Here is a 27,965-nt window from a genome sequence, read left to right as displayed (position 1 = left end):
CTCTCGCAGTGAGAGTTGTGTTCATCCGCTTGTTTAAATTATTCACGGGTGGTAACTTGGTAACATGGATACGGGTAAGTGACATTTTCCCCACTGCATAATTGTTAGAAATAATCATAGACATATAACGGCTGAGAAGCAACGTAAGGTGACCTTACCTTAAAGATTTTACTAATCATTGAAATTTATCACCGTTAATAAAATTTATTTTAAAATGTTCTTCCTAAAATACCAGTATATTTTTTCTGGTTTTCACATCCCTGGCAATGATTTTCTTAAAACTTTGAAGTGTCTGTTATTCCAGAGCATCTGATTGTTCTTCAGAGTTAATCTCATCTAAGAATTTAGGGGAACCCTCGCCATCACTGTTCCAAGCAGTATCGGAGATTTTTATATATATATATATATATATATATATATAAATTTAATTATTTGTTTGTTTTTATTTTTGGCTGTGTTGGGTCGTCACTGCTGTGCACGGGCTTTCTGTAGCTGCAGTGATCGGGAGCTACCCTTCATTGCGGTGCGTGGGCTTCTCATTGCGGTGGCTTCTCTTGTTGCGGAGCACGGGCTCTAGGCATGCAGGCTTCAGTAGTTGTGGCTCGCGGGCTCTTGAGTGCAGCCTCAGTAGTTGTGGCGCATGGGCTTAGTTGATCCGCGGCATGTGGGATCTTCCCAGGCCAGGGCTTGAACCCATGTCCCCTGCATTGGCAGGTGTATTCTTAACCACTGTGCCACCAGGGAAGCCCCAGTATCAGAGGTTTTGACGACTTGCCCTAGTGCAGTGCCCCAGTAGACATTGGTACTGGGACCAAAAATCAGTTGGTTTGTCATCAACAACGTTCCTACATGATTTTATTTTCATATGTAGGTAAGATTGCACACCTCGGTAATAACCTTGTCCAAAGGTATAGTGCTCCATACATTAAGAAAATGCATCCACATGTCTCATTCCACTTGATCCTATAAATAACCCTTTGAAAAACATTGGGCAGATATTATTCCTATATAACAGTTGAGGAAACTGAAGCTCAGAGTAGTTAAATAACTTGATCCAAGATGTACAGCTGTAGAACCAGAGCAAGGATTACAGCTCCATGACTTCTCCTAATCCAGCCCTCTGACCATCATGCTGGTTGTCTACAACCGTGAACTGCAGAATTCAGGTTAGAAACCGTATTTCACCCTTCATGCTTTAATGTGGGTGCCTGGCACAGATGGAGACCAGTGTCGTCACCCTGGCCTAGTGTCCACTCTCTAGAGAAGAGATTGGCAACCTTCTGTGTGCCAAGGAAGAAGATGATGATGGGAAGATAAGAAATGTTTTCTCTAAGGAGTTTTTAAATTTAGTTTCCTTTTTTTTTTAAAGAAAACAAAAAACTCTTTCAAAAAGAGAAAAAGGATATGTCTTGTTCCTTGAGCTTCTTAGTTATAATTTTGCTTAAAGCTGAGGGTCCTGTAAGTGAACTGTTGGAAAGCATACCATGGAGCAGTGGTTCTTAAAGACGGTGATCATCAGAATTACCTTCGAAACTTAAAAAAAAAATACAGCTATCAGGTCCTAATCCCTGAGATTCGTGGGTTTGGGCCAGAGCCTGGCCATATGTTATGTTTAGAAACTTCCACAGGTGGTTCAGATGTGCAGGAGGTTTAAGAATTGCTGAACTAGAAACCAAATAAATTTAAAAAGACATCATTTACTTCATCGTCCAAATACTTGGAGTTGAGCGTGGTTAGAAGGGGTTTGCAGTCTTGTAAATAATCAGAAATTCAGAAGCTTTGAGGTGGGAGGCCTCTTGAAGATATTCTTCTGACTTGAAAGATACTGCGTAACTGCAGACTTCCATGTGAGAGCAGAAGGCCTGGGACAACATTCCCGGGCCCAAGCGTCGAATTGGATTCCAAGGCCACCACTTACTTACGAGGTCTAGGCCCTTGTACAAACTGCTTCCAATCTCTGTGCCTCAACCTCCTAACAGGGTCGTGGTAGGGATCAAGTGTGTTAATACATGGAAAGTCCTCAGAACAGTGCTTGGCATAGTAAATGCTTAATGAATTTCAGCCACTGTTGTTATTACTGGCACTTTCCAGCCCTAAAAGAGTACCTTTTATGACTTATTATCAAGACAATTAAAAACTGTATCAGCATGCTCCGTGCCTAAATCTGCTTCACTTTGTACCAACGGTGACAAGACCAGAACTCTTGTTGTAATCTTTGGAGGCTAATTTGTTTACTCATTGACTTTCTATTCCTTTCATCCATCTGAGTCCTACTCACTCTTTAAGACCCAGCTCGAATTTGACTTCCTCTAGAAAGACTCCTGCCCAAGAGAAACCTGTTCTATCTGGATTCCTGGGTCATCCATGGTCTCTATCTTACAATTTAATAGTTAATCATATAAGCAATAATTGCACAACTATTAAAACATTATTGGGTGTCTTCTCTGTATCAGGTTCTCTGCTAGGAGCTGTGGGTGTGATGTCTTAGTCGAGAAAAACATTCTAGAGTATCCTGCTTAGGATGCTTACAGCGTGTTCTACATTGAACTGTAATCGTTTGCTCACGTGTCTAAACTGTTCTGCATCCCCTGCCCCCTTTAACAGTGAAGTTCCAAAGGCAGGGATTCTCTCATTCATTTTGGTGTCCCCAGTATCTGTGCTCAGAGTATGTCTATTAAGTGAACAAAAAGTTAAAAAGTCAATTTTAGGAGAACACTAAGTCATAGTCATTCTAAGCAATAAGCTTGACAAGTTGATATCCAAACAAGGCCTTCACAGATAACCCAGCCATGGAAAGATGGGCAACCTTTGTAGCTCTGGTGAGAGAAGAGGCCAAAATGTAGCTTTAAAAACATTTGTGGGTTTTTTTTTTCCTCGTGGAATAAACATGGGCTACAACTTACTTTTCTTCACATGAGGAAATGACAGAAACTTAGCGGGTTATGACCTTCAACTTCAATCAAGTGACCAGAGCTCTGCTTATGAAACATGAGCTTGTATCCTTGACACTGACATACACCTAGGAGGTGTTAACTCATTGTCCCTGTGTTCCTGTAAACATTTTTTTAAGAATTGTTTTTGATCTTGTGAATCTCTAACTAAATGATTAACCATGTGATATTGACCATTTGGAGTGACATTGAAACACCTCCCTTGAAAGCTATTGACACTTAGCTGGGAGTGTGCCCACCTCCATAATTGATTTTCTTGTTGTATTTGAAAATCAGTGAGGATTTAAACTCAGGATTCAGCCACTTGAAGAATCTATTAAGAGTTACCAGGTTAATTATTCCTGCTTTACATGAAGCTTCCTTGAAAATGATTTTCTTACAGCAAAGCACATCTAAACTTGGTAAGTTCTTAATAACCTGTGCTGAATGAGTAAATGAATCCTCAACTAAAACAGAGCACATTCTGATTCTTAATCAGAGTTAGTTTAAGCCTCTTGTGCAAGAGGAGACTCTGACTGGAAATAATACAGGATAGTAAGCCTCCTATAGGGAAATTTCTGTAAGGAAGCGTGGTCAGCTGAAACATGAAGCTGAAAGTGAGAGGACGTCGCATTTGACCCAAAGTGGCCTGGGAAATTCTTAGCAAGGTCCATCAAAGTCATTAAGCGGTGGTCTCAATGCACTGTACGCTTTAGACCACTTAGACCCAATTGGAACCAGGCACCTTGCACAAGGACCTTCCTTAACCAAAGTAGAAAGGAGTTCTTGGGCTTCCCTGGTGGCGCAGTGGTTGAGAGTCCGCCTGCCGATGCAGGGGACACGGGTTCATGCCCTGGTCCGAGAAGATCCCACGTGCCGCGGAGCGCCTGGGCCCGTGAGCCATGGCCGCTGAGCCTGCGCGTCCGGAGCCTGTGCTCCACAACGGGAGAGGCCCGCGTACCGCAAAAAAAAAGAAAGGAGTTCTTCGCTTTCTTCTGAGTTCCAAAGAGACTTCTGGTTTCCAGACCAGGTGTCTAGATAGCAGTACCAAGTTAGGGCACCAACAGTGAACTTCCTCCTGTGGTTACTTCCTACCTCTTGGAATGGAACGTTTCACTTCAAGAAGGTGAGAGAAGCAACCTTTGGGTTTTCATGATGAGTTTAACATTGTGGTCCAGCTTTGACCATCCGTTTAAAGGGAGATCTGCTTTCCAGATGACCATAAATATGGAGAAGAGAAGGTTTTCTTCTTTCTTTCTTCTTTTTTTTTTTTTTTTTGAGAAGGTTTTTTTCTTTTTTGCCTTTTTAGAGTGTGTTTTTCTTACCATTTCTAAATTTGGGGTAAAAGGTGGTCTCCTAGGGAGCATTTTCAAAAGTGTTTGAAGTTTGCATTTTATTTTGGAGGAAGGTTGGAGGCCTACCTATATATGACAGGCACATGGCTCCAACAACTACACTGCTCGCAAGGATAAGGGCCATCCTTTTGGATCATTCATTTGACATTGATCTTGCATCTGTATTCAGGTCTGTACCCTTTAAGTTTGCTCCATATATGTTTCCCTAATTTCTCTGTTAAGTCTTCTAGAATTTGCAGTATATTCAATTGCAGATGACCACATATGGAGTCATTTAACCACATGTCTTAATCTTCAAAGTCTTTCTTTGTCAGCCTGCTCCTGTGTTCTGTTTACATTTAGATTCCATCTTTTGGAAGTTTTCTTCCCTCTCCACCATCTAAGTGTCTCAGAGACTTTTGGGAATGGGTCTCGTTCTCCTTCTGTGTTTGGCCATGGTCACCCCTCAGCTTGGTGTTGTGCTTTACAAAGGTTGTTTATAGGGTTGCCCTTTAGAGTTTATAGAGCCCTTTTCTATGTGTTGATGACCCTTGGCATGATGCTGTGACAGGCAGGATGAGAACTCTAATCCTCCTTCTGTCACAGAGCTGAGGCAGCAGAGTCCTTGAATTGGCTCACCCATGAAGGTTCACCCATGAATTTACCCAATTTGTTGGTAAAAAAAAATGGCCAGTTCTCAGCCATTTTATAGGGTCAACTTAATAGCAGGTGGGAAAGGCGGACCAGAACTCAGGTCTTCAGTCCCCAGCCCCAGAGACAGTCCTTTATATCCAAGGGTCCCACATTAGATTGGTTTCCAGAGAAATGTCCCAGAAATTGAGATGGTTCCCCCAAAGACTTTTGGTTTGAGTCACCACCAGGACCTAGAACTGGTTAAATCTCATGAGTGTCTGTTGCATCAGAGCAGTGTGGGAGATTCTTTGGTGCCAAAAGCAAAGCCACTAGGTTAAACATTTTTTAATTGGTTTTTTTAAATTTAAGTTTTTGATAATTTATTTACATGATTCAAAAATCAAAATAGTATTAGAAAGTCTACGTTGAGCTCAACACCACTAATCATTAGAGAAATGCAAATCAGAACCACAATTAGGTATCACCTCACACCGGTCAGAATGGCCATCATCAAAAAATCTACAAACAATAAATGCTGGAGAGGTTGTGGAGAAATGGGGACCCTCCTGCACTGTTGGTGGGAATGTAAATTGATACAGGCACTATGGAGAACAGTATGGAGGTTCCTTAAAAAACTAAAAATAGAACTGCCATATGACCCAGAAATCCCACTACAAGGCATATACCCTGAGAAAACCATAATTCAAAAAGAGACATGTACCACAGTGTTCATTGCAGCACTATTTATAATAGCCAGGACATGGAAGCAACCTAAATGTCCATCGACAGATGAATAGGTAAAGAAGGTGTGGCACATATATAAAATGGAATATTACTCAGCCATAAAAAGGAACAAAATTGAGTTATTTGTAATGAGGTGTGGATAGACCTAGGGTATGTCATACAGAGTGAAGTTAAGTCAGAAGGAGAAAAACTAATACCATATGCTAATGCACATATATGGAATCAAAAAAAAAACGGTACTGATGAACCTAGTGGCAGGGCAGGAATAAAGATGCAGACATAGAGAACAGACCTGAGGACACAGAGGGGGAAGGGAAAGCTGGGACAAAGTGAGAGAGTAGCATTGACATATATACACTACCAAATGTAAAATAGATAGCTAGTGGGAAGCAGCCGCATAGCACAGGGAGATCAGCTTTATGCTTTGTGACCACCTAGAGGGGTGGGATAGGGAGGGTGGGAAGGAGGCTTAAGAGGGAGGAGATATGGGGATACATGTATACATAGAGCTGATTCACTTTGTTGTACAGCAGAAACTAACACACCATTGTAAAGCAATTATACTCCAACAAAGATATATATTTTTAAAAAGGCTACATTGAGAATTCCTGCCCCACCTGTATCCCCACCCGACACATTACCATCTGTGGGTGGTCGTTTGTATTCGTCTCATGTGAATACAGTGTGTTTTGTGAAAATACAGGTAAATATGAATATTATTATATTCCCCCAGTTTTAAAACAAAAGATAGTATGTATATGTATACATCTGCTGATTTGTATCTTGCTTTTATTACTTACCAATATATTTCAGAGAGCTTTCCATTTCAGTATATGGGAGCTAACTTGTTTACAGTTGCACAAATTCATTGTAAGTATGCACTATAGTTTATATACTTTCCTTTAGCTAGAAATGGGACTCCTAGTATTTTTGCTATTCTATGCCTTGTTGCAATTAATAACCTTTGTATGCATCATTTTGTACGTATGCACCTACCTATTACTGTACATTTATTCTCAGAAGCGGAATTGCTGGATTAGCGGGAAAATTCATTTAAAATTTTGATAGGTATTGCCTTATTGTCCTGCAAAAAGGTCTTGAACTGTTTGTACACCCACCATCAGTAAATGAGAATGCCTGTTTCACTACAGCCTCACCAACAGAGTGCATGTGAGTCTGAAAGATGAGAAACGGGAGACGACCTTCTAAGTGAGGTCTCAGTCTCTTCCGTGTCCCCTGGTTTGCAGTGGGAATACTGCCCAGTTCCGAGAGCTGGTGCAGGCATCAGTTCCAATGGAAATAATGCCTCACCATGGCATGGGCTTACGCCAGCTCTAGTGACACACATGGAATGGACCCACGTTGCCACTTGCAGAATTTCCTGCAGTGGAAAGTTGAGCATGCATTCATTATTCACCCAGCTAGCAATACTGGGTCTAAAGAGCACAACAGTGTTTACTGGAATAGAAAAGGAAATTGTTCCACTGCAGCACCCTGTGTACCAGGCTTTCAGTGCTTGTTTCCCAGCTGCTAACCTTATTTCTAGGGACTGAGTTCAGAGAGAGAGAGATCCCAACTCACGGAGGAAGTCTTGCTACATTTGGAGCTTTCATACCCAAGGGGGTGCTCTTTTGAGAAATAATTTTGCACTTACCCCAAGATTTGTAATTAAATAATTAGTGCTTTATAAGGTAAAGTAAAACTATGGGATACAATGTTGCAATATTGCTAGACTTCCCCATTAAAGTTGTCGGGTAGTTTCCTGCATGTTACAAATAGGGCATCCTGTGAGAACATAAGATTTATAGCCTAAATAACATCTCCACATGTTGAAGACCATATATTACACATCATCCTTGCACGACTCTGCCATTCCCACTGGTAAGATTGATTCTCCGTCTTATTCTTCTCTGAGGATAGTGTGCTCCATTCAGAAAAAACTCACTTTAATTCCACTGCACAGAGAAGTGTGCTAAATGAGCCTGGCAGAATGGTCATTCAATCCAAACGAACATCTCTTTCATAGAATTTTTGAAGGGGCCACTTAAAAGAGGAAAGCCCGGGCTTCCCTGGTGGCACAGTGGTTGAGAGTCCACTGGCCGATGCAGGGGACACGGGTTCGTGCCCCAGTCCGGGAAGATCCCACATGCCAAGGAGCGGTTAGGCCCGTGAGCCATGGCTGCTGAGCCTTCGCGTCCAGAGCCTGTGCTCCACACAGGAGAGGCCACAACAGTGAGAGGCCCGCGTACTGCAAAAAAAAAAAAAAGGGGGGAAAGCCACTCCTCTCTCCTATGTGGACTAGTCGCACTTGGGGAGTTAATTGATGACTGTATCTGCCCTACACAAGAAACACAAAATTATTCCTGGGCGTAAGGGTGGACTGCCAGAAGCTAGCTGACACACCACTGACAAATGCAGATACACATTTTCTTTTGTTAATACCTGTCAAGGCTTCACAACAGGCATTTCCAGTTTTGTTCTCAGGCTCCTCGCAGTTGCTTCTTGAAGGCTGCTCTCTGCCGAGGGCTGACTAAGACCAGAAGCGTGGTGTTCTTTTATGCTATCATCTAACCCACCACACACATTCAGGATGTCATCCCAGGGATATGTTCTGCATCAACTCTGTGTAGCTGTGGGGTCCATTTTGCCTTAGTCGTTCACACGGAGGGCCTCTGGGTATCAGTTTGGTGGCAGAGAACATGCGTGAGATCTGAGCTCTATCACCCTTGTTCCTTTGGCTTTTTTGACTTAATGGCTTCTATTTACACAGTCTGAGTCTGCTGCTCTGTCCATGCTGGGCCACCTGTTCTCCTGTCTTTGGTCCTAACTAGGTGTCTGAACTGCTCCCCAGGAATATATTTGACGCTGTCTTGCCATACTTTTCACTCCCATCTCAGCCCCTCAGCTCTTTTCTTGAGTAACAGGACAAACCTCATGGGTCAGAAGTGGGGTAACCTAGGCTACCAGGCTCCAGACTTGGAGGGGATTAGGTTGAGATACTGAAAAGAAAGGTTTTTATGTCAGAAGTTTTTTTTTTTTTTTTTAAGACACATGGGCACTTGGGTCTTGATTGAAATTACAGTAAGTCCCCTACGTACTGAAGAGTTCTGAGAGTGCATTCATAAGTCCAATTTGTTTGTTAAGTCTAACAAAGTTAGCCTAGGTACCCAACTAACACAACCGGCTATCTAGTACTGTACTGTAATAGGTTTTAATACTTTTTACACAAATAATACATAGAAAACAAACACAAAAAATAAAGAAAACTTTTCTAGTCTTACAGCACAGTACCTTGAAAAGTACAGTAGTACAGTACAACAGCTGGCATACAGGGGCTGGCATCGAGTGAACAGGCAAGAAGAGAGTTACTGACTGGAGGAGGGAGAGGAGGTGGGAGATGCTAGCGCTGAGGGATCCTCAGCAATAGGAGACGGAGGGCAAGCTGCAATTTCACTCACACCTGACGTTGATGGCACAGGTTCTGGTTCCTCGCTGGATTCAATTCCATCTACCCTCTTGAAAAAACGATCCAGTGATGTCTGGGTAGTAGCTCTTTTTTTCTCATCATAGACGACACGGTAGCACTGGATTGCATTCTGAATGGTTGCTGCAACCTTTGTGTACTGTTCTACGTTCGGGTCCTGTGCCTCAAAAACTTACAGTGCCTCCTCAGATAAAGAAAATCCCCTTGTCATTTCCTGCATCGTGAATCTCTTCGGTTCTTCAGTTACTTCTTCCTCTTGTCTCTCTTCGTCCTTCCTCTGGGCCTCCAATTCCATCAGGTCTTCATTAGTAAGTGCCTCGTGTCGCACAGCAACAGTCCTGTAAAGTACACAAAAGCACAACCACTTGTAGAGGGTGCATGCACATGACAATGTACGCCAGACACATCAACTAACTTGTGTGATTGGACATGTGAATGCACGTTTGCATCTTTGAAAGTTCGCAACTTGAAGGTTCATATGTAGGGGACTTACTGTATTCTTACCCAAGTGGAGTTGACATATATATTTGGCAGTTGTAGTTCCTGGTCTGAAAAGCATGTGGTTTTGTTCCAGTGCCTGAAGAAATCTTCTCAGGGGAAAATGTCCTGCCATTTCAAACAAATTACCTTCCTGCAAAGTTTTGACACTCTGCCTTATTAAGTATGCATGTATGATTGGTACCTTGAGGGAATAATTCAATATTGGGAAGAGGGTAGTGAAGAAGAAACATTAAGATTATGTTCAACCTCTGTGGAATTAGCGTGTAAACAAACTGCTTATCAGGAATGATCACATGCGGCTTTGCTTAAATAAATAAGAAGTTGGTGGAATAGACCTCCCTCAAAATATGACACCACATTCACATCTGACCCCATATGGAAAGAAGCATGCAAGCTAGCCCAGGTTCTAATTTCCATTTCCACCACATGCCAGGCATATGGTCTTAGGCAGTTTACAAAATCTCTCTGAGCCTCAGTTTTCTCAACTGTAAGCTGTCAATAATTAGATTATTTACCTCATAGCTAGTAAATGTTAGCTGTTATTTTAAATCACTTTTTAATATGAAGAGAAGTTTGATATTACTTATTTAACCAGCTCCCTAGAGCATCTTCCAAACTCCCCCCCTCATATACACCACTACCAATACTGTATTTATTTATGGTACTATGTAGAAACACAGCCCTCATCCCCTTGTTTAGATTAAATGTATTGATGTTAGAGTTTGCATGACTTCTGTAGGAATCAATGTTGAGTGAAAAGGGTTGGAGACAAACAAACGTTCTCACAGTCCTGATACTCACGAAACCACAGAATTGAATGTTTCCATATAGGTAAACTCTATGATGTGGATATTTTCTGACCAGCCATATGGATCTTTTGTCATCTGAGATGTTAATATTTTCCTTGTATGTTATAGTAGCTCTGGAGCACAGCCAGTTTCTGGAATAGGGTCCACCTGGCTCATTATGTACAGGGCCCAGAAACCGGCTTCCTTGTGCTGTTCAGATGAACGGTGACACACAGAAGAGTTGGGGGCTGGGGTAGGGCAGTGGGCGGGGGAACGCAATTAGTTTTGCTCCTGCATTAAGCTACAGATAATGAGCACTTTCCTGTGTTTTACAATAAGCAATTAAAAGAAATTATAGAGTTGGATGCAAAAATAACCTGAAGGACAACTCGATGTGTGGAACCACCAGTTTTCTCCGTGTGTGGAGGTTAATCCTAGAGAACGCACAGAACGCTGCGTTACTACAGAAAGGGTTGCGTGTCCACACACGTTTGGCCTCTACCCACACGCTTCTGTATGGTATGACTGTGCATCCCAGAAGAAGGGCTGTGGTGTGTGCATTTGTGCTTCAGTGGAATTTAACAAACCAATTCCTGAAAATGGTCTCATAAAGGTGAGCAACAGAGCTGCTAGCCTTCTCTTGCTAATTTTATCTTTCCCCTAGTATTTCTTGGTAGTAGCTTTTAAAGGAATGTTGTTCTTTTGATTCTAGAGGCAACTTATCCTCCGTTCAGGTTCTCCCCCCACCTGTTTTCACCTCTCTTGCTTTTTTAAAAATTAAAGTTCTGTGTTACTTCCGAGGATAGGGTCTAATCTAGACAGAGGTCTCTTCATCAGGTGAGAGTTATCCATCCCATTCTCTTTTGACCCCTTCTGACTTAATGACATTGAAGTCTTCCAGTTTGGACCTAAGATGGGTCTAATTATGTACAGATATTCTTTCTTTATGGAAATTGCTCAGATAACTAATTAACCACAGGCATACATTGGCTATGGAAATTTTCAGGAGCACCATCTGTGGAAACACTGAGAAAGGCATGCCTCTCCCACAGCTCTGGGGTCCATTAAGAGTGTGTTTGTGTGGGGACGGTGTCTGGTGGGTGTTGGCTCACAGCTGTCAGAATCCCCACGGCACCTCCTGGCAGGAACTGAAGAGTGTCCAGCAGCACTCTGAAAGCAACCTGTCGATTTGACGTTGCCGGTTCTGAAAAAAAGAGACTGAAATAGGACAGACGGGTCTTAACTTTCTTCCTTTGCCTTTTTTTTTTTCCGATTGTAATTGTTCTGGCATATTCCCAGTCTCCAAATTGTGGCAGACTTCTTAAAGGTGGATTTTCTTTATCCTCTGGTTTGAATTAGTGCATGTTCTCCCCTTAGGGACAAAGAATGCAGTTGTATCACCCTTGCATTTTTTTTTTTAGACAGAGCATGCTCCTTCCTGGATCCAGGAACTTGGAAGACCATGTTCTACTGTGCTTTCACAACAGCCCCTGTCAGTAGGTGCACCTTGTTTGTGATTTGGAGAGGCAGTCCCTTAGCTTTGTTGACATCTGTACTGGGTGGGGCTCAAGGTGGATACTGCTTGGGAAAATAGGGTTTTGTGGCATCTCAGCCTCATCTCACCCACCCATTTGCCAATGATGTAACAGCCACAATATCAGGGTTCCCAGTGTGAGTCACTTGCATTTGTACTGGTGAACTTGGTGACTTCTTGGGGTTTGGTAACTAGCCATCTTTTTTAGTCCTTTGTAAAAAGCCTAAAGAGTGGACCAGTCTCTAGCAGTTCTGTTTATGAAATTACCCTACCCCATCGACTCCCTGATAATGTTGTTCCAACTCAAAGTTTTTACTTTTCTTTGGAAATCTAACATTTTTTTAAAACCATTTTGGGTGCTCCAGGCTTGAAGCAAATGATCCCAGATGTTGGAACTCAACTGAGAAATCGGGTTGCTGCTGGGTACCTTACTGAAATAGAGACAGATTTGGGTTGGAGAGGGGATTTTGATGCTTGATACGTACGCTAATATACTTTAGGGTTTGGTTGTTTGCTGTTGTTGTTGTTTTTTGTTTGTTTTGTTTTGTTTTTGTTTTTGTTTCTTTTGGCCGTGCTGTGGGGCTTGCAGGATCTTAGTTCCCCGACCAGGGATCGAATCCAGGTCCTCAGCAGTGAAAGCGTGGAGTCCTAACCGCTGGACCACCAGGGAATTTCCCCATTGTTGTTTTATTTTGTGAGCTTTTTGTTTTCTGTTTTAATTTCATAGTACTTGGTAGGAGGTAGCTCAATCTGTTAGTTTTAGGACAAGCGTAGAAATAAGAAATCTCCATTAAGTGGGTGAGTCAGTTCTTTCTGCCTCTGTTTCACCATTTCACAACAGAAAGAACTCAGGAGGATCAGAGACATCCGGCTGAAAGTAATATTAATGTGCCTGGAAATCTACTAGCTGCTCTAACTGATCACATCATTTCCAGTATCATTCTGATCAAGTGAGTGATGTTAGGGTTCTAATGATCAGGGAGGCCAGTTATGCTTGTACTTGCCTTGTAGCATTGAGATAAAATTTAGTGATTGAGTGGAAGTCCAGATTTAGATCAGTAGTACTCTATAAATTCTCATTCAGCCTGTCACGTTTATAGATATCCTGCACTTTATGGTATGAACACAACAGTGGAAAAGCCAGTTGACATAAAGGGAACCCAGATTTTACTTAACATTTCAAAAGCAGAACTATTTTGCCGCATAATAAATGTCCCAATAAAACAAGTTGAACCAAGGAGGTTACTTAAGTTGATGTTAACCATGCCGTTTCCATGTCTTAAGTAGACACCGCTTTTTAATTGAATGTTAATTGCCATTTGGTTTTATCACTTAGTCTGGTGCTTCTGAACTTTAATAAGTATATGAATCACCTTGAAGTTCATGAGTCTTGTTGAAATGCAGATTCCGATTGAGTGGATGCTGTGATGGTTTGGAGGAGGGGAAGCTGAGATTCTGCTTTTCTTATTAGCTCCCACGTTTTGCTAATGCTACTGGCCCATGGATCCCACTTTGAGAAGCAAGGCTTCATTTAATTTCCACCCATGGACATTTATCCCATACCCACATTTCCTAAAACTTGTTTCAGGCTCCACAAGTTTCTCCTTCTGTTGTAGTATTCTTAGTAACAAATTGGAATTGCATTAATACACTTAATTTATAGATGTAACACTCAAAAAATTATCTCAAGTTGGAGATCTAGGTTGCATGAAGTGAATTTTGTACTTAAATTTTTTCTATAAATTCAAAGTCCATATGTTTAAGTGTAACTTAAATGCCTGTGTTACAATGATGTTTATATCTCCTTATTTACTATTTCCAGAGTCATTTTCCCTTTACGGGAAATTTTTCCCCATGATTTCACAAGACTTGTAGAGATCAACACCTAGCATTAAATGTGATGGATACTTGATCATTTTTTCAGGCCCTTCCTTACGCAGTGGGTCACTGAAACTTCACAGAACCAGGTAGATAGTGTCTTCTTAATTAATGTTACCGTCTACCCTGTGTGGAAATTTAATAAATAATACCTTGCTTTCTGGCAATTTAATAGTCAGAACATTGTTAAATATGAACTTTAGTTCATTATGACAAATTCCACCTGAAATTCTAAAGAAAACAGAATCCTAATTAAAGAGGTTAGGCTTTTTAATTGAATGTTAACTGCCATTTCGTTCTTGTAATCTAACAACTGGCAGTTTAAAACAATACTTTAAAAAGCATTTTTAGACAGTCTCCTTATTTGATGGGCCAGTGACCTGTGTATGCTTGAGACTTCTTTAGGAGGGACTAGAGATGGACACTGTCGGGGCAGTATTTCTCTGTGCAGAGGAGGTGGAGGAAGTGGGCAGAGCACGGACAAATGGATAAGACTGCCAGCTCTGGGTGCCTCTGGCTTTCTGGGATGCTGCCTTGGTTCCCGTAGAACAGCAGGTCTCCCAGAGCACTAATGATGGAAACACTTGTAGACCTTTGCATAGTGGCAGCTGTGCCTGGGGTTGGAATGCCAGGTGGAGTGTGTTCTTTGCCCAGGCCTGGTCCTGTGCCAGGCATTTCCTATCTCTTATTCCAAAATTCATTTCATCATTATAGCTCACTTTCAGACTTACTGCTCTTACTTTAATTGCACCTCCCTAAATACTAGGCAAATATTACCAGTACAGAGGGGAACTGAGTCATTTAATGTGTGTGGGAACCTAGTTTGTGCAAGGTACTGTACAAATTGTGGTTATTCAGAGAATGCCCAATCCCTCTCCTAATGGAGATTACGGTCTGGTTTTACTCCTGGATAAGGTAGGTCTCCAACCAATAGAAGATATCCTTTTTCAGAAATGCGGTGGGGAATAGAAGGATTGAATAGAGTGCCAGAGCTATAGGGCTTTCTATCAAAGATGTATGTAATTTTGTCTATCAAATTTATGATTCAGGGAAATACACCTTTTTTTCATGGTACTTACATGTATGTGTCACTCCAGGTTTGAACTAAGAACGAGCAATTTCTCTGGCGTTCTTAGTGAGGCTAAGTAATGTCTCCAGGTGTCACTCAACACCATGAGCGTACTCAGGGATCAGAGAGTAGTATGAAGGACTGTGTTTTATAAGAATTGTAATCAGATACTCTTGGACATAAACTATGTTATGGTTAAAAACTACATTTTTAAAGGAACTTCCTTCAAAGCTTTGGAACATATGCATTATCAGATATCATTTACTAAAATATTTATTAGTTTCAGTTGATTGGTCATTCAGGTAAGTAGGTGAGCATCTGTAATGATCGTGAGCTTTTTTTCCCTCCGTTGTATTTGTGGATTCCAACTATCCATTATTTTCTTTGAGGGATGTGAGGTGTTTCTCTTTTAAATCTTCTTGGCTAAACAATATATACCTAATGGGAAAACAATACAGAAATAATGCAGAGGGATGGAAGAAACTAGTCCCTGTAGGTGAAGGCCTAGTTTTCCTTTGGAATCTGAGGTTCTGACCTTGTTCTTTCAGGGGTACCAGGGGAAGTGGATGAGTTGATTAAAAACTTTGGTCCTCTTTCCTCCTGTATGAAATGGGGATAATTATAGTTACCTGCACCTCTAGGGTTCTATGTGTCTTAATTACTTAATATTTGCAAAGCGTTTGGAGATCTTTGAATTAAAAATGCTGAGCAGTAGAATCCTAGTTCAGTGTAATCATAATTGGAATGAGAGTTCATATGTCCGCCTTCCCTCCACCTCCCTCCATTCTGTTCCTTTGGCCCAGACAGACATGGCTCATGGTTACCACCCAGCTCTGCACACTTCTCTCTAAACCCTTTGCTTTTGGCAACTTAATTAAGCCTAAAAATACATACATACGCACATACATACATACATAGAATAAGTTAAAAATTATGTCCAGGCCCCTTATTCCAGTGTATCATTCTTTCAGGTTCTCCTACACATTGTGATAAACTGGGCTTCTTGAAGCATTCCTCCCACTCGGAAACTCTCGTTGATTCTTCCATGCCTGCACAGCAGGGTCCAGACTCCTTAGCATCACCCTCAGAGCCTTTCAAAACCTAACAGTCATTCACTCTTATTCCTCACTACTCTAGAACTCTTCTGTCCAGAAATGTACACCGTGCCTTTAATCAAGCTGCCGTCCATCCACTGGGGTCTTTTCTGGATACATTAAAATCCTTTCTATCCTTTGCTATCTTCTTCACAAAGCGTTCTTCTTTCTCTAAGTGGAAGTAGCCTCTTTCTCTTTATAGAATTGTACCTATACTTTTCTGGGTCATTTCTACCTTTATATTTTAGTTACTTTACATATATGTCCTACCTCCCTCCTAGACTGGAAGGCTTGAAAACAGATCCATGTCTGATGAATGAACAAACAAAAATAAGCCTAGACTTGCAAGATTTCATTAAATTGGGCTCTTAATAGATTTTTGCATCAGGTATGTTAGGAATTAAATATTAATTGATAATTTTGCCAACATTACCATTATCTCTGTTGCTTATAGGACTGTCTAACATGAGCAACTATATCTTTAAACTGTGTTTCCTTTGACTACATGCTCATAGACAAAACCCAAAGGGACTGGGAACAAACAAAGCTTTGTATTTTTCCCCCTGTATGCCCAAATTATCCATATTATTGTTTGGTTCCCCTTCTTAGCTCTGGCCATGGAAACTTGGCTCTAACATGCCTAAATTTTTGCAAAGCTTTCTTTTAGAGGAGGACTGAATTGTCTGAAATTCCATCTGCTGAAGGAATCAAGCCATAAAGTTGAAGGGTCTTGAAGGTCAGAATATCATCTTAATGGTGCTGCCTTTAGAAAGTTGGGCTCTAAGATACACACAACTGCAGAAAACTGTGGCCATACTTTATAAGCTTCTTCTTTGACCACCGTTCATAGCATCACTTCTCTCCTCCCTGTGGTTAAACATTTTAAATTAAAATATATATATATTTAGAACATGTCCTGATGGTAAAAATGTGGACAGTGAGACAGGGAACCTTTTAGCTTCATGATATCTGAACAGTAATTGTCTCATCTGTATAATGTGGATAATAATACCTGTCCTATCTCCTGGTGGCTATCAAATTAGACGATGCTTGTGAATGTTCTGTAGTCTTTTAGACAAATATAAGTTATTACTACAGCCTGCTGTCATGGATATTCATTTGGTTGAATGTTTAAGACTTGTGAGTCATGCTTCAAAGTAAACCTTATTTCTATTTCGTTGATTTTCTTTTTAGCTCTGTGCACTATATTTAATTTTTTGAGAATGGGGCTAAAAACAACCTTCCTAGCATTTTATACATGTGGTTGAGTTGATTGTTGTAAGGCTTGGAACAGAATTAACAGCAGTGAATTTTGTAATGTATGAATAGATATATAGACTAACAAGCAACTTAGCAATTTTGCATAGCCTCTATCTCTTGTGTAATGCTCACCTGCAGAAACTGTCATATAAGAAAATTGTCATGGAGGTTCTTAACCTTTTATGATTTCCTAATACAGTGTATAAAATTACTCATTGAAGAGGTAAATAGGACAAAGAACATTAAAAGACTGCAAGTTCCAGATTTTGCTATAATTATTATTACTGCCCCCTTTCCAAGTCTTCTATTAGAAACAGAGCAACAGAGGCAGTAGTAGGGGCAGTTAGTGTGTTGTAGTGTTATTTGCTTTTAAAACATTATTACTCAAGGTAAGTTATACCCTGTTAGAGAAACTCAGGAGATTCCTCATGGCTGATAATTACCATCCATCAAATACTTTAGAGCTTGTAATTTGGGTTTAGTACAGCCTGTACTTGACCTAATAATTTCAGTGAGTTCACTGGTGCTTGCCATATGGGAAGGCTTCCTGTGAAAATGATATCAGCACTGTTTTCTCATGGTTTAAGAAACCCATCAGTAAGTTTTGACTGAGTCTACTACTACATTATTCTGTGTTAAGCATTATGGGGGAATCACCCATGATCCAGAGAGCTTATCATCCAATTGAAGACTGACCATAATTAGCAAACACTGTTACCAATTAACCAGTGAGTAGGGAATAAAGTACTAAATGAGATGTTATGTGGAATTTTAGAGGCGAAGGAGGGCAGTGTGCACTGGAGTAGTTTAGAGAAGGTGGCATGTGTGATTTGATGGTTGAACTGGGTCATGAAGGATAAGCGAGATTTAGTCAGATAGAGAAAAGAGAATTTTCCAGAAGAAAGGAGCAAGTCGCTTACAGGCACTGATATATTTGGGGCTCCACGGACTCTGGCCTGATCAGAGGAGAGGTGATGGAGCACTGAGTTGACATGAGAAGGTTAGCTAAATAAGGTGACGCCAGATTTTGGAGGGTGTTGAATACCGGGTAAAAGAGGTTAGATTTGATCTGGTAGAATAAAAAAGTCATTGCAAGTCTTTGTATAGGAGCATAAGATGAGAGGTTAGTCAGGTCATCAGAGTTAAATGGAGCAGAAAGGCTGTCATGTACATTGCGGGGGGGGGGGTGGTGGAGCGTGGGGAGGTGGGCAGCGCTGGGGGCATTATAGTCAAAATGAGATGGCAAGGGCTGAGCCGAGACAGTGGCAGTGGAATGGAGAAACAGGGTGGACAGGGGACATATTTTAAAGGAAAGATGAGCAGGCTTTCTTCACTGACTGGATTTAAAAGCTCTACAAGAAATACATTGGCAGAATTGATTCCAAGATTTCTATCCTGCAGCCTGGGTGGTCCAAAGTATCAAGAAAGCATTGTCAAGGGTGAGCTGTGACAAAGCAAGAGAGAGGCATGGACATATATACACTACCAAACGTAAGGTAGATAGCTAGTGGGAAGCAGCCGCATAGCACAGGGAGATCAGTTTCGTGCTCTGTGACCGCCTGGAGGGGTGGGAGGGAGGGAGACGCAAGAGGGAAGAGATATTGGGAACATATGTATATGTATAACTGGTTCACTTTGTTATAAAGCAGAAACTAACACACCATTGTAAAGCAATTATACTCCAATAAAGATGTAAAAAAAAAAAAAGAAACCATTGTCAGAAACAGAAAAGTTAGGAAGTAACATTGTTCCAACAAAAAGTATTGGCCTTATAAGCCAGTAGGCGGTTAGCACTGTAGAAAGTCACTCAGCTGGGTGGGGCCGTGGCTTGGGGTTGGGCTTTATCACAAGGTAGTTTAATTACTGAATGTCTGCAGATGTTCTGCTTTGAGGGATGCCCATGTTTGGGCTTCAGGATGAAAGCCAAGTAATATTTACTCAGATGCCATTTGTTCCTTTGAAAAATTTGCTTGTGGAACTGATGAGAAAATGATACTTAAAGTGCTAACTACTTTTATAACCGAAAAGTTATTAATAAAAAGATAAATGCGACAAGTGAAAAGCAGTAACTTTACAGGGTCAACTCCTTTAAGTCCAAGTATAGAAAAAAGGATCATTAAAAGACTCATTACTATGATAATGATAATAAAATAATTTTCCAACTCTGTAGTTTAAGATGCCTTAGTACCTTGGGCCATTTTAAGCAGTGAGTGTGGGCACTCAGTAAATACTTACTAAACTTTTTCATTAATTCTAAGATGCACATTGTCTTATTCATTTTTTTTAACATCTCTGAAATTGGGTTGTGTCTTACAGTTGATGTCATTTTATTGTCGTTGGCTATGTAGCAGTTGCAACATCGTTGCCATGGCCTTAACCAATTTATTTTGCTTAATTTTCTTTTTTACATATGCACAGAAGTTATCTATGATAAAATATGTCCAAATAAGTCTAACAGAACTCTTTTCCATTCTAAGTGATAAAGAAAGCAATAGTTTAACTGGCTGCGTTTTTTATATCCTAGTGGTACGTAAAATGGTGTATTTCAGAAGGATAGTATCTTAGATTTCATGAAGCATGGTATTAAAAGACAGCTAATCACAGCAAATGTCTACCAGTGTGATAGAGGGGAGGAGTAAAATATTCTAAATTTGCCTTTTTTCATTGGCCTGCATTTGAGGTGCCCCTTGGGTTGTTTTAATTTGGACCAGAAACACTAGGAGAAAGGATTTTCATTCAGTGGTGTAAATACAGCTGCCAGGAATAGAAATCTCCTTGGAGGATCCATTTCTTTGATGGTGTGGAATCCAGAACCTTCACAAAAGTTCAGGTATTAGCAGACTGGATATCTGTGTTTTATTCAAACCAGTGTGTCCTCCTAATCTGCGACTGTGTACTCCAAGCAGTTCTGAGCATGCTTGCTACTCATGCAGAAGCAAGAGTGAATCTGCAAGGAAGTTCGTTGGTGTTTGGGGACGATAATGAAGTCTTGTAGTAGTAGAAAATGGGATCTCTGATAAAAGTGGAGGACGGAAACATTGGGTTCTCGCTCCCAGAGTTTCATCTCTTTCTGCAGTATGACCTACTGACTGGAGGAGGTAGGTTACCTTCCTGGCAAGTGACACCTCATGGACAGAAAAGCAGTCCCCGTTCCTACTGACTGGCACAGCATAACAGCTGTGGCACGTGCGTGTCTTTTTGTAAGTCCTTGCTCCAGAACTCAAGTAGGAATAAAGTTAGAGTGTTGGGCTCGGGCGGGGGAATGCTTCTCATTGCTACTCAGGGACGCGATGCCTCAGGTAAGTGATCCTCAAGTCCTTCACCATCCGACGGGAACCTTGTGTCTGTACGTATGTTTTCACCTCGCTCTTCACTCATTCTAATTGGCTTCCCAGAGCATGCTTGTAGATGGAGAGCCAAATTTAGAGTATAGCTACTCTCTGGCAAACAGGAAAAGATTAATTTTGTAGTGTGCTGTTAAGGGACTTCCCAGAAACCTTCAAAAGCCCAGAAAGAAGCGCCAGCCCAGCTGCCTGTACCAAAATGTGCACAATGCCACCCGGCTTTTTAAAGGTATGATCGACTCAGAGCTCACGCACACACGTGCACACAGGTCACATTCTAATAAAGAGAGGCTGAGCTCACTTAGATGGATCTGCACAAGAGTCAGAAAAGCCGAGGGGTGAGGGGCTTAGGGAGTTAGTGGAGATACACGTGGATGCGCATGTGGCAGGCACTTGAAATTGCCTTCGAGCTTTTTGATGCCACCTTCTTCAGTTCTCTCTCTCTCTCTTTTTTTTTTTTTTTTTGCGGTACGCAGGCCTCTCACTGTTGTGGCCTCTCCCGTTGCGGAGTGCGGGCTCAGTGACCATGGCTCACGGGCCCAGCCACTCCGCAGCACGTGGGATCTTCCCGGACCGGGGCACGAACCCGTGTCTCCTGCATCGGCAGGCGGACTCTCAACCACTGTGCCACCAGGGAAGCCCCAGTTCTCTCTTAAGCAGACACGTTGCTTACATGATATCAGTCCCAGGCAGAGACGCGTCATTAAAATCAACGTATAGAAAATGATTTCTGTTTGGGAACGAGCAAAGCGTATTTTCGTTACGACCACCCAAGGTGTAGTAAAAAAAACATTGAAGCTGGACTTGGGAGCCCCGAGTTCTAATAGAAACTTTCGTCGTGACGGGAGGCAAGTCCTCCACGGCCTTTGGTTTTCTTATCGGTAGAACTGGATGATCTGATGAAAGTGATCTTTCTCCTTTGTTTTTCTTTGTTTGTTTGTTGGTTCTTGGCCGCACCGCATGGCTTGCCGGATCTTATTTCCCCGACCGGGGATCACACCCGGGCCAGAGCCGTGAAAGTGCTGAATCCTAACCGCTAGACCACCGAGGAACTCCCTCCTTTCTTCTAATGAATTATCTCCATGGGAGGAAAGAGTCAATGGGGAGCCTCCTTGTAGCTCCCTGACTTGTTTTGTTGTTCGTGCCTGGATAGCCCCTAGCTAGAAAGGCCCCCTCAGACCCCACAAGCCACTACTGGTCCTGTCACACGTTCCTGCCATAGGGCCACGTTGCTGACTTGAGGGAAAGAAAGATTACTATTACCCTCGCCGTTGTTGCTTGGTAACATTTCTGCTGTTGTGTTTCCTGTGACAGCCTGAGCAGAGATCATTAAAAATTAAACTTACAAAGCTGCTCAAGTGGGAGGAAAGAGGCAAACTCGAAGCCACAGTTTCTTTTCACTTGCTCAGGAGCCATCTAATCTCGGCTTTACATGCTAAACCTTGGGGCCAAGGCTGCACAGCTCTGGTTTATATTAAAGCCCATCGAGCACACTACTGACATTAACCTGTGTCTGGTGCAGCTGGAGTTTATCACCAATACAGCAGAAACCTTGACCCTACAGAATGGCCTGGAATTACAATCAGATGGCTGCTTTGTATCCCAGCAAAAGAAAGCCCTAAACAGTCTTGTGTCCTGTTTCTGCTTTCTCCCTACAGTTCCACCAGGTGAGAAGAGTGATGACCATCCTTTTCCTTACTATGGTTATTTCATACTTCAGTTGCATGAAGGCTGCCCCCATGAAAGAAGCCAACGTCCGAGGACAAGGCAGCTTGGCCTACCCAGGTATGCGGACCCATGGGACTCTGGAGAGCGTGAATGGGCCCAAGGTGGGTTCAAGAGGCCTGACGTCGTCGTTGGCTGACACCGTTGAACACGTGATCGAAGAGCTCTTGGACGAGGACCAGAAAGTTCGGCCCAGTGAGGAAAACAATAAGGACGCGGACATGTACACATCCCGGGTGATGCTCAGCAGTCAAGTGCCTTTGGAGCCTCCTCTCCTCTTCCTGCTCGAGGAATACAAAAATTACCTGGATGCTGCGAACATGTCCATGAGGGTCCGGCGCCACTCGGACCCTGCCCGCCGCGGGGAGCTGAGCGTGTGCGACAGCATCAGCGAGTGGGTGACAGCGGCGGATAAAAAGACTGCAGTGGACATGTCAGGCGGGACAGTCACGGTCCTCGAAAAAGTCCCCGTCTCGAAAGGCCAACTGAAGCAGTACTTCTACGAGACCAAGTGCAATCCCATGGGTTACACAAAGGAGGGCTGCAGGGGCATAGACAAGAGGCATTGGAACTCCCAGTGCCGAACTACCCAGTCGTACGTTCGGGCCCTCACCATGGATAGCAAAAAGCGCATTGGCTGGCGGTTCATACGGATAGACACTTCCTGTGTATGTACATTGACCATTAAGAGGGGAAGATAGTGGCTTTATGTTGTATAGATTATATTGAGACAAAAATGATCTATTTGTATATATACATAACAGGGTAAATTATTCAGTTAAGAAAAAAATAATTTTATGAACTGCATGTATAAATGAAGTTTATACAGTACAGTGGTTCTACGATCTATTTATTGGACATTTCCATGACCAGAAGGGAAACAGTCATTTTTTGCGCACAACTTTAAAAAAGTCTGCATTACATTCCTCGATAATGTTGTGGTTTGTTGCCGTTGCCAAGAATTGAAAAACGTTAAAAAAAAAAAAAGTTTAAAAAATACTACTAATAAATTGCATGCTGCTTTAATTGTGAATTGATAACAAACTGTCCTCTTTCAGAAAACAAACAAAAAAAGAAAGAAAGAAAAAAAAAAGCCTAACAAAAATTTGAACCAAAACATTCCGTTTACATTTTAGACAGTAAGTATCTTCGTTCTTGTTAGTACTCTATCTGTTTTACTGCTTTTAACTTCTGATAGCGTTGGAATTAAAACAATGTCAAGGTGCTGTTGTCATCGCTTTACTGGCTTAGGGGATGGGGGATGGGAGGGGTATATTTTTGTTTGTTTTGTGTTTTTTTTGTTTTGTTTTGTTTTGTTTTTTTAGTTCCCACAGGGTGTAGGAATGGGGAAAGAATTCCTTCCATCTAGAGTCTGGTTGATAAAAGATTCATTTGTATGTTGCAGAGATGTCGGCAGTATCAATCAGATGACTGGAAAGTGAATAAAAATTAAGGCAAACGAATGATGTGCTCACTCCACTTCCCATGACGCACCTCTTAGGCGCCTGCTCACCCTCTGGGCCTTGGTCGGGGGAAGATTCTTTGGTCGGAAAGATCTCCATTTATTCTGAGCACATTCTTTCCCCCCCACCCCCTCTGGTCCCCTCCTTGTTTTGTTTTCTCTAAGGGAGAAAAATCAGTTGCGCGCTCTGAAATATTTTACAACTGCTGCAAATGAGTAGACATGTTTTGTCACATCGTGGCACTCATAAGCATGGAGAACAGTGATTTCTTTCTTTCTTTCTTTTTTAGATGAGAGAAAAACAAAAAATAATTCAAAAATAAAAATTCTTTTAGATGAGGGGTAAACATTTGGGTCAATCATTGTAAGGCTTAAAAAAAAATCATGGAAAGGCATATAACTGTCTTGCAAGCAAAAGGTAGAGTTCTGTATAGACCCAGAAACACCTAGATCAGAGCAGGAGTCCACACTGCCAGTGAAATGAGACTGAACAGCCATCTGGAGGCTGTGTGGAGCTGACCTATCATTTCCAGGTGGTGCAGAAGGAATTTCTGAGTGGCCATGCTGAGGTCTAGGTGGGGTGGGGAAGGGTACTTGAGACATTCCAGAAGGGAGGCCTCTGAAGGACCCTTCAGGGGTGGCTCTGGAATGACACGTGTCAAGTTGCTTGGACCTCGCGCTTTAAGTGCCTACATTATCTAACCGTGCTAAGAGGTTCTCGCTGGAGGACCGCGCTCAAGCCGATTTACACCCTCCACCTCTGAGTAATTTTGCATAAAGCTGGATTAGCCTGGAACATTTTTGGAACTACACGATGGCATTGTGATCATGGAATGGATTCGATGAGATGGGAGATGTTTGTTACATGAGCACTTATTGCTTTGAAATTAGACTTGAGGAAACCAGGGTTTTGTCTTTTGAGAACTTTTGGTAAAGGGGAAGGGAACAGGAAAAGGCCCCAAAACTCAGGTTGGATGACCATGGCTACCAATAGAAAATCTTGTCCAGAGACAAGACTTCGGGATGGTGTCTGCCCATCCAGGACACCAAAGGCTTGAAGGCGCTATGCTCGGTGGAAGAGGCCAGGACAGAGCTGACAAAGTTTTGCTCCCCGGTAAAGGCTGCAGCCACCTCCTGACCATCCTGTCTGTTCATGGAGAGGGTCCCTGCCTTACCTCTGCAATCTTGGGTTAGGAGAAGTCGAGTTGGGAGCCTGAAATAGTGGTCCTAGGTAAAATGGATTCCAGTGGAAATTAGTGCCCATTTAGCTCATCGTGTAAACCTGAAAATGTCCTGGACCAGGTCCTTGAGTATCAGAAAGCCTCAAGAAATTTGCTGCATCTTAGTAGGGTGAGGGATAAGCAAAAGAGGCTGTCCACCATGACCCAGGGAATGAAGATACCATCAGCAAATAATGTCTACTTGTTCAGTCTTTCATTTAGAACGAGGCTATCTTTTACGGTACCATCCTGAATACCTGTCTTTAAAAGAAGGAATAACTTATGTAGTATAGGTTTGTTTTGTGCTGTTTGAAACTGCTTTGTAATTATCTTTAACATGTAATGAATACTCGGAATATCTGCTGTCTGATCAATTTTCACAGCCTCCTTTCGAGGGACAAAATTCTAAAACAAAACAAAAAAGTCCCCATCACAGTCTCAAAGTGTACTGTAAAGGCCGGATCTCTTAAGTGGCCGAGTAGGAGGCATTCAGCAATCATGTGGTCGGTGGCAGTCTCTTATTCAATAAGCTACATCACAGTCACATGCTTGGTGGTTTACGTTGACTTAAGGTTGATTTTGTTAAAATCTTTCTCTGTTGCTTTTCATTTTTGTTCCATTTTGTTTGGTTTTGTTTTTTTAAAGTCTTGCTGTGGTCTCTTTGTGGCAGAAGTGTTTCATGCATGGCAGCAGGTCTGTTGCTTTTTTATGGTGATTCCCATTGACAATGTAAATGTCTGTGGCCTTGTTCTCTCTATGGTAAAGATATTATTCACCATGTAAAACAAACAAAAAATATTTATTGTATTTTAGTATATTTATATAATTATGTTCTTGAAAAAATTGGCATTAAAACTTAATCGCATCAGAAGCCTATTGTAAATACAAGTTCTATTTAAGTGTACTAATTAACATATAATATATGTTTTAAATATAGAATTTTTAATGTTTTTAAATATATTTTCAAAGTACATAAAATCTGGGGGTTCTGGGTTTTATTCTCTTCACTGTAAAACAAACATGACAACGTGTTTTGTTATAAATACGTGTGTTCCTTGCTTTAAGACCAACCTGACTAGTTTTAGCAATTGCACAGCCCTCCAGAGAGGATGCTTATTTCAGAGCATGGGAGACCAATCCTGCAGTCTGCGAGCTTTCAAGAAGCTCTAGGATTGGGCCTGTCTTCCATAGTGGAAAACGGGAGTGTCATTTTCTAGGACACTTGAAAGTTTTCCCCTTTGAAGTGATATACTTTCATCAAATACCAAGCCATGTATCCTAGCAACATCAGGATCCGTGAATTAGGGCTGGCTGGCTCTATTTGATTATAAAATAACTGTTAAAAAAAAAATCAAAGTAGGTTTACTTAGGGATAATGAGGATAAATTGGCCCAAATTTAGAAAGTCAATGACTGAAAAAAACATAGAAATTCAATATTTAGAGGCAGGTCATGTACCCTCCGTTTGGAAATGGTGCCATTTGCATTATGTGCTCGTATCCGTTGCACTGATTTAATTTTTGTACGTGGAACACGCAGATTTTATATCACAGTACCCACGAGCTAACAGATTGCTAGGATTTCTAAAAAGATTTGCCTCTTTCATGGCTGCCAAGCTGCTGGGTAATTTAGTTAAAGTGTTTGAAGTTATCGCTAAATCTTAGGGAAATAAATGGAAGGGTTTTAAATGAGAGAAAGGCCATTAAGGAAAAAAAGCATCTGTTCCTACTCTTTAGACTCCCCATTTGAACACTGACAACCCATCCCAGAACGTGGTGAACTATATCTGTGCAATGTATCATTTCTATTTCAAACATACACACACATGGTTTCCTCTTGTATTGTCTTATAAATAAGGATCAAGAAAGTCATAACAAACATAGATTTGTGGGTATGGAAGGAAGGGCAGATCGAATGAGAGGAATTCCTCCATCCTAATCTGTCCAGTGAGTTTGCAAAGTGCTCTAAATCCTAGGAGAAGTCCCGACGGCCAGCAATGAATTAGAACTTTAGGAAACTTCAGGCTTAACCAATTTTCACAGTCGAGGAAGACTAGAAGGTTTTTGAATCTTGAGTAAAAAGAAGTGAGAATTCAATGTGACATTCAAACTCCTTAAAGTTAAAGGAGTTTGGTAAACATGACAGGAAGTTTTCATCAGAAGATGAGGTCAGAGAAACAAGCAAACAGAAGATGGAGACATCTCCTAAATTAACCAGCTTGAACTTAACAGGAGTAGTCAATTTGTACTCTAGTCATTGGGTAAGCAGTTAAACCTCTTTCATTATGAAGATGCCTGGAAATAAGCCAGATCATTGCTATTGTTTTTCACCTTATTCATAAGCCTCTGTGGTCATTAGCAGTGGCTATGAAGTCTTTTTATTAGCTATACTGATTCTGTGAATACTGTCACAGTTCTGAGTGAGAATCTGAACTAATTCATAGAATGGATCAGTGTTAAATTTTCCCTGATTCATTTAAGAGGTTACTAGACTTTGGATAAAATGTCAGGCACCTTATGAACTACAACAGAAGCCTTCATGCCTGGCCTCAGCTCAGCCAGCACCCTAGCAGCGTTAGGGCTTAGGCCTAATTAAAACATACATGTCTCCTCCATGTTCTCACATTAGACCTGTTCTATAAGACAGTTAAAGTGGAAGTGGCTGCATGTTTTGGTAAGCCATTGTTAAGTAAAGGATGTTGATAATTGGGATAAGAAACAATTTATCTACATAATGTAGGTAGATAAATTATTTAGCTTGGAAAGAATGACCCACAGATTTGATCCAACCTTAAAATGTTGAGCAGCAAAATTAGTGATGGAATCTGGGCTTTTTTCTTTTTTTTCTTTTTTTAGCTGCGGGTTGTTTTAACTTGTTTTAAAGGTTGGGTGGGGGCTTCCCTGGTGGCGCAGTGGTTGAGAGTCCGCCTGCCGATGCAGGGGACGCAGGTTCGTACCCGGGGCCGG

The 27,965-nt window shown here is 41.6% G+C and overlaps 1 protein-coding gene across 8 annotated transcripts in view; it reads left to right on the top strand.

The window, feature by feature from the left end:
• The window catches only part of BDNF (brain derived neurotrophic factor), a 59,952-nt gene extending 33,974 nt beyond the window's left edge, over positions 1 to 25,978 (top strand). For 7 of the 8 annotated variants that reach the window (XM_007461679.1, XM_007461685.1, XM_007461682.1 and 4 more), the window contains exon 2: positions 22,252 to 25,978. In XM_007461679.1, coding sequence (XP_007461741.1) covers positions 22,252 to 23,019 — 768 coding nt within the window. In that variant the 3' untranslated portion in view covers positions 23,020 to 25,978. Of the gene's footprint in view, positions 1 to 14,982; positions 14,987 to 17,568; positions 17,580 to 19,738; positions 19,744 to 22,251 lie in introns of those variants that run through there. The other variant, XM_007461684.1, reaches the window with a different exon arrangement.
• Positions 25,979 to 27,965: the final 1,987 nt, after the last annotated feature.

Source organism: Lipotes vexillifer, unplaced genomic scaffold (genome assembly GCF_000442215.2).
Source record: "Lipotes vexillifer unplaced genomic scaffold, Lipotes_vexillifer_v1.1 scaffold5, whole genome shotgun sequence".
NCBI classification, from domain to species: Eukaryota; Metazoa; Chordata; class Mammalia; order Artiodactyla; family Lipotidae; genus Lipotes; species Lipotes vexillifer.
The sequence above is the reverse complement of the archived record's forward strand: the minus strand, read 5'-3'. Positions and strand labels throughout refer to the sequence as shown.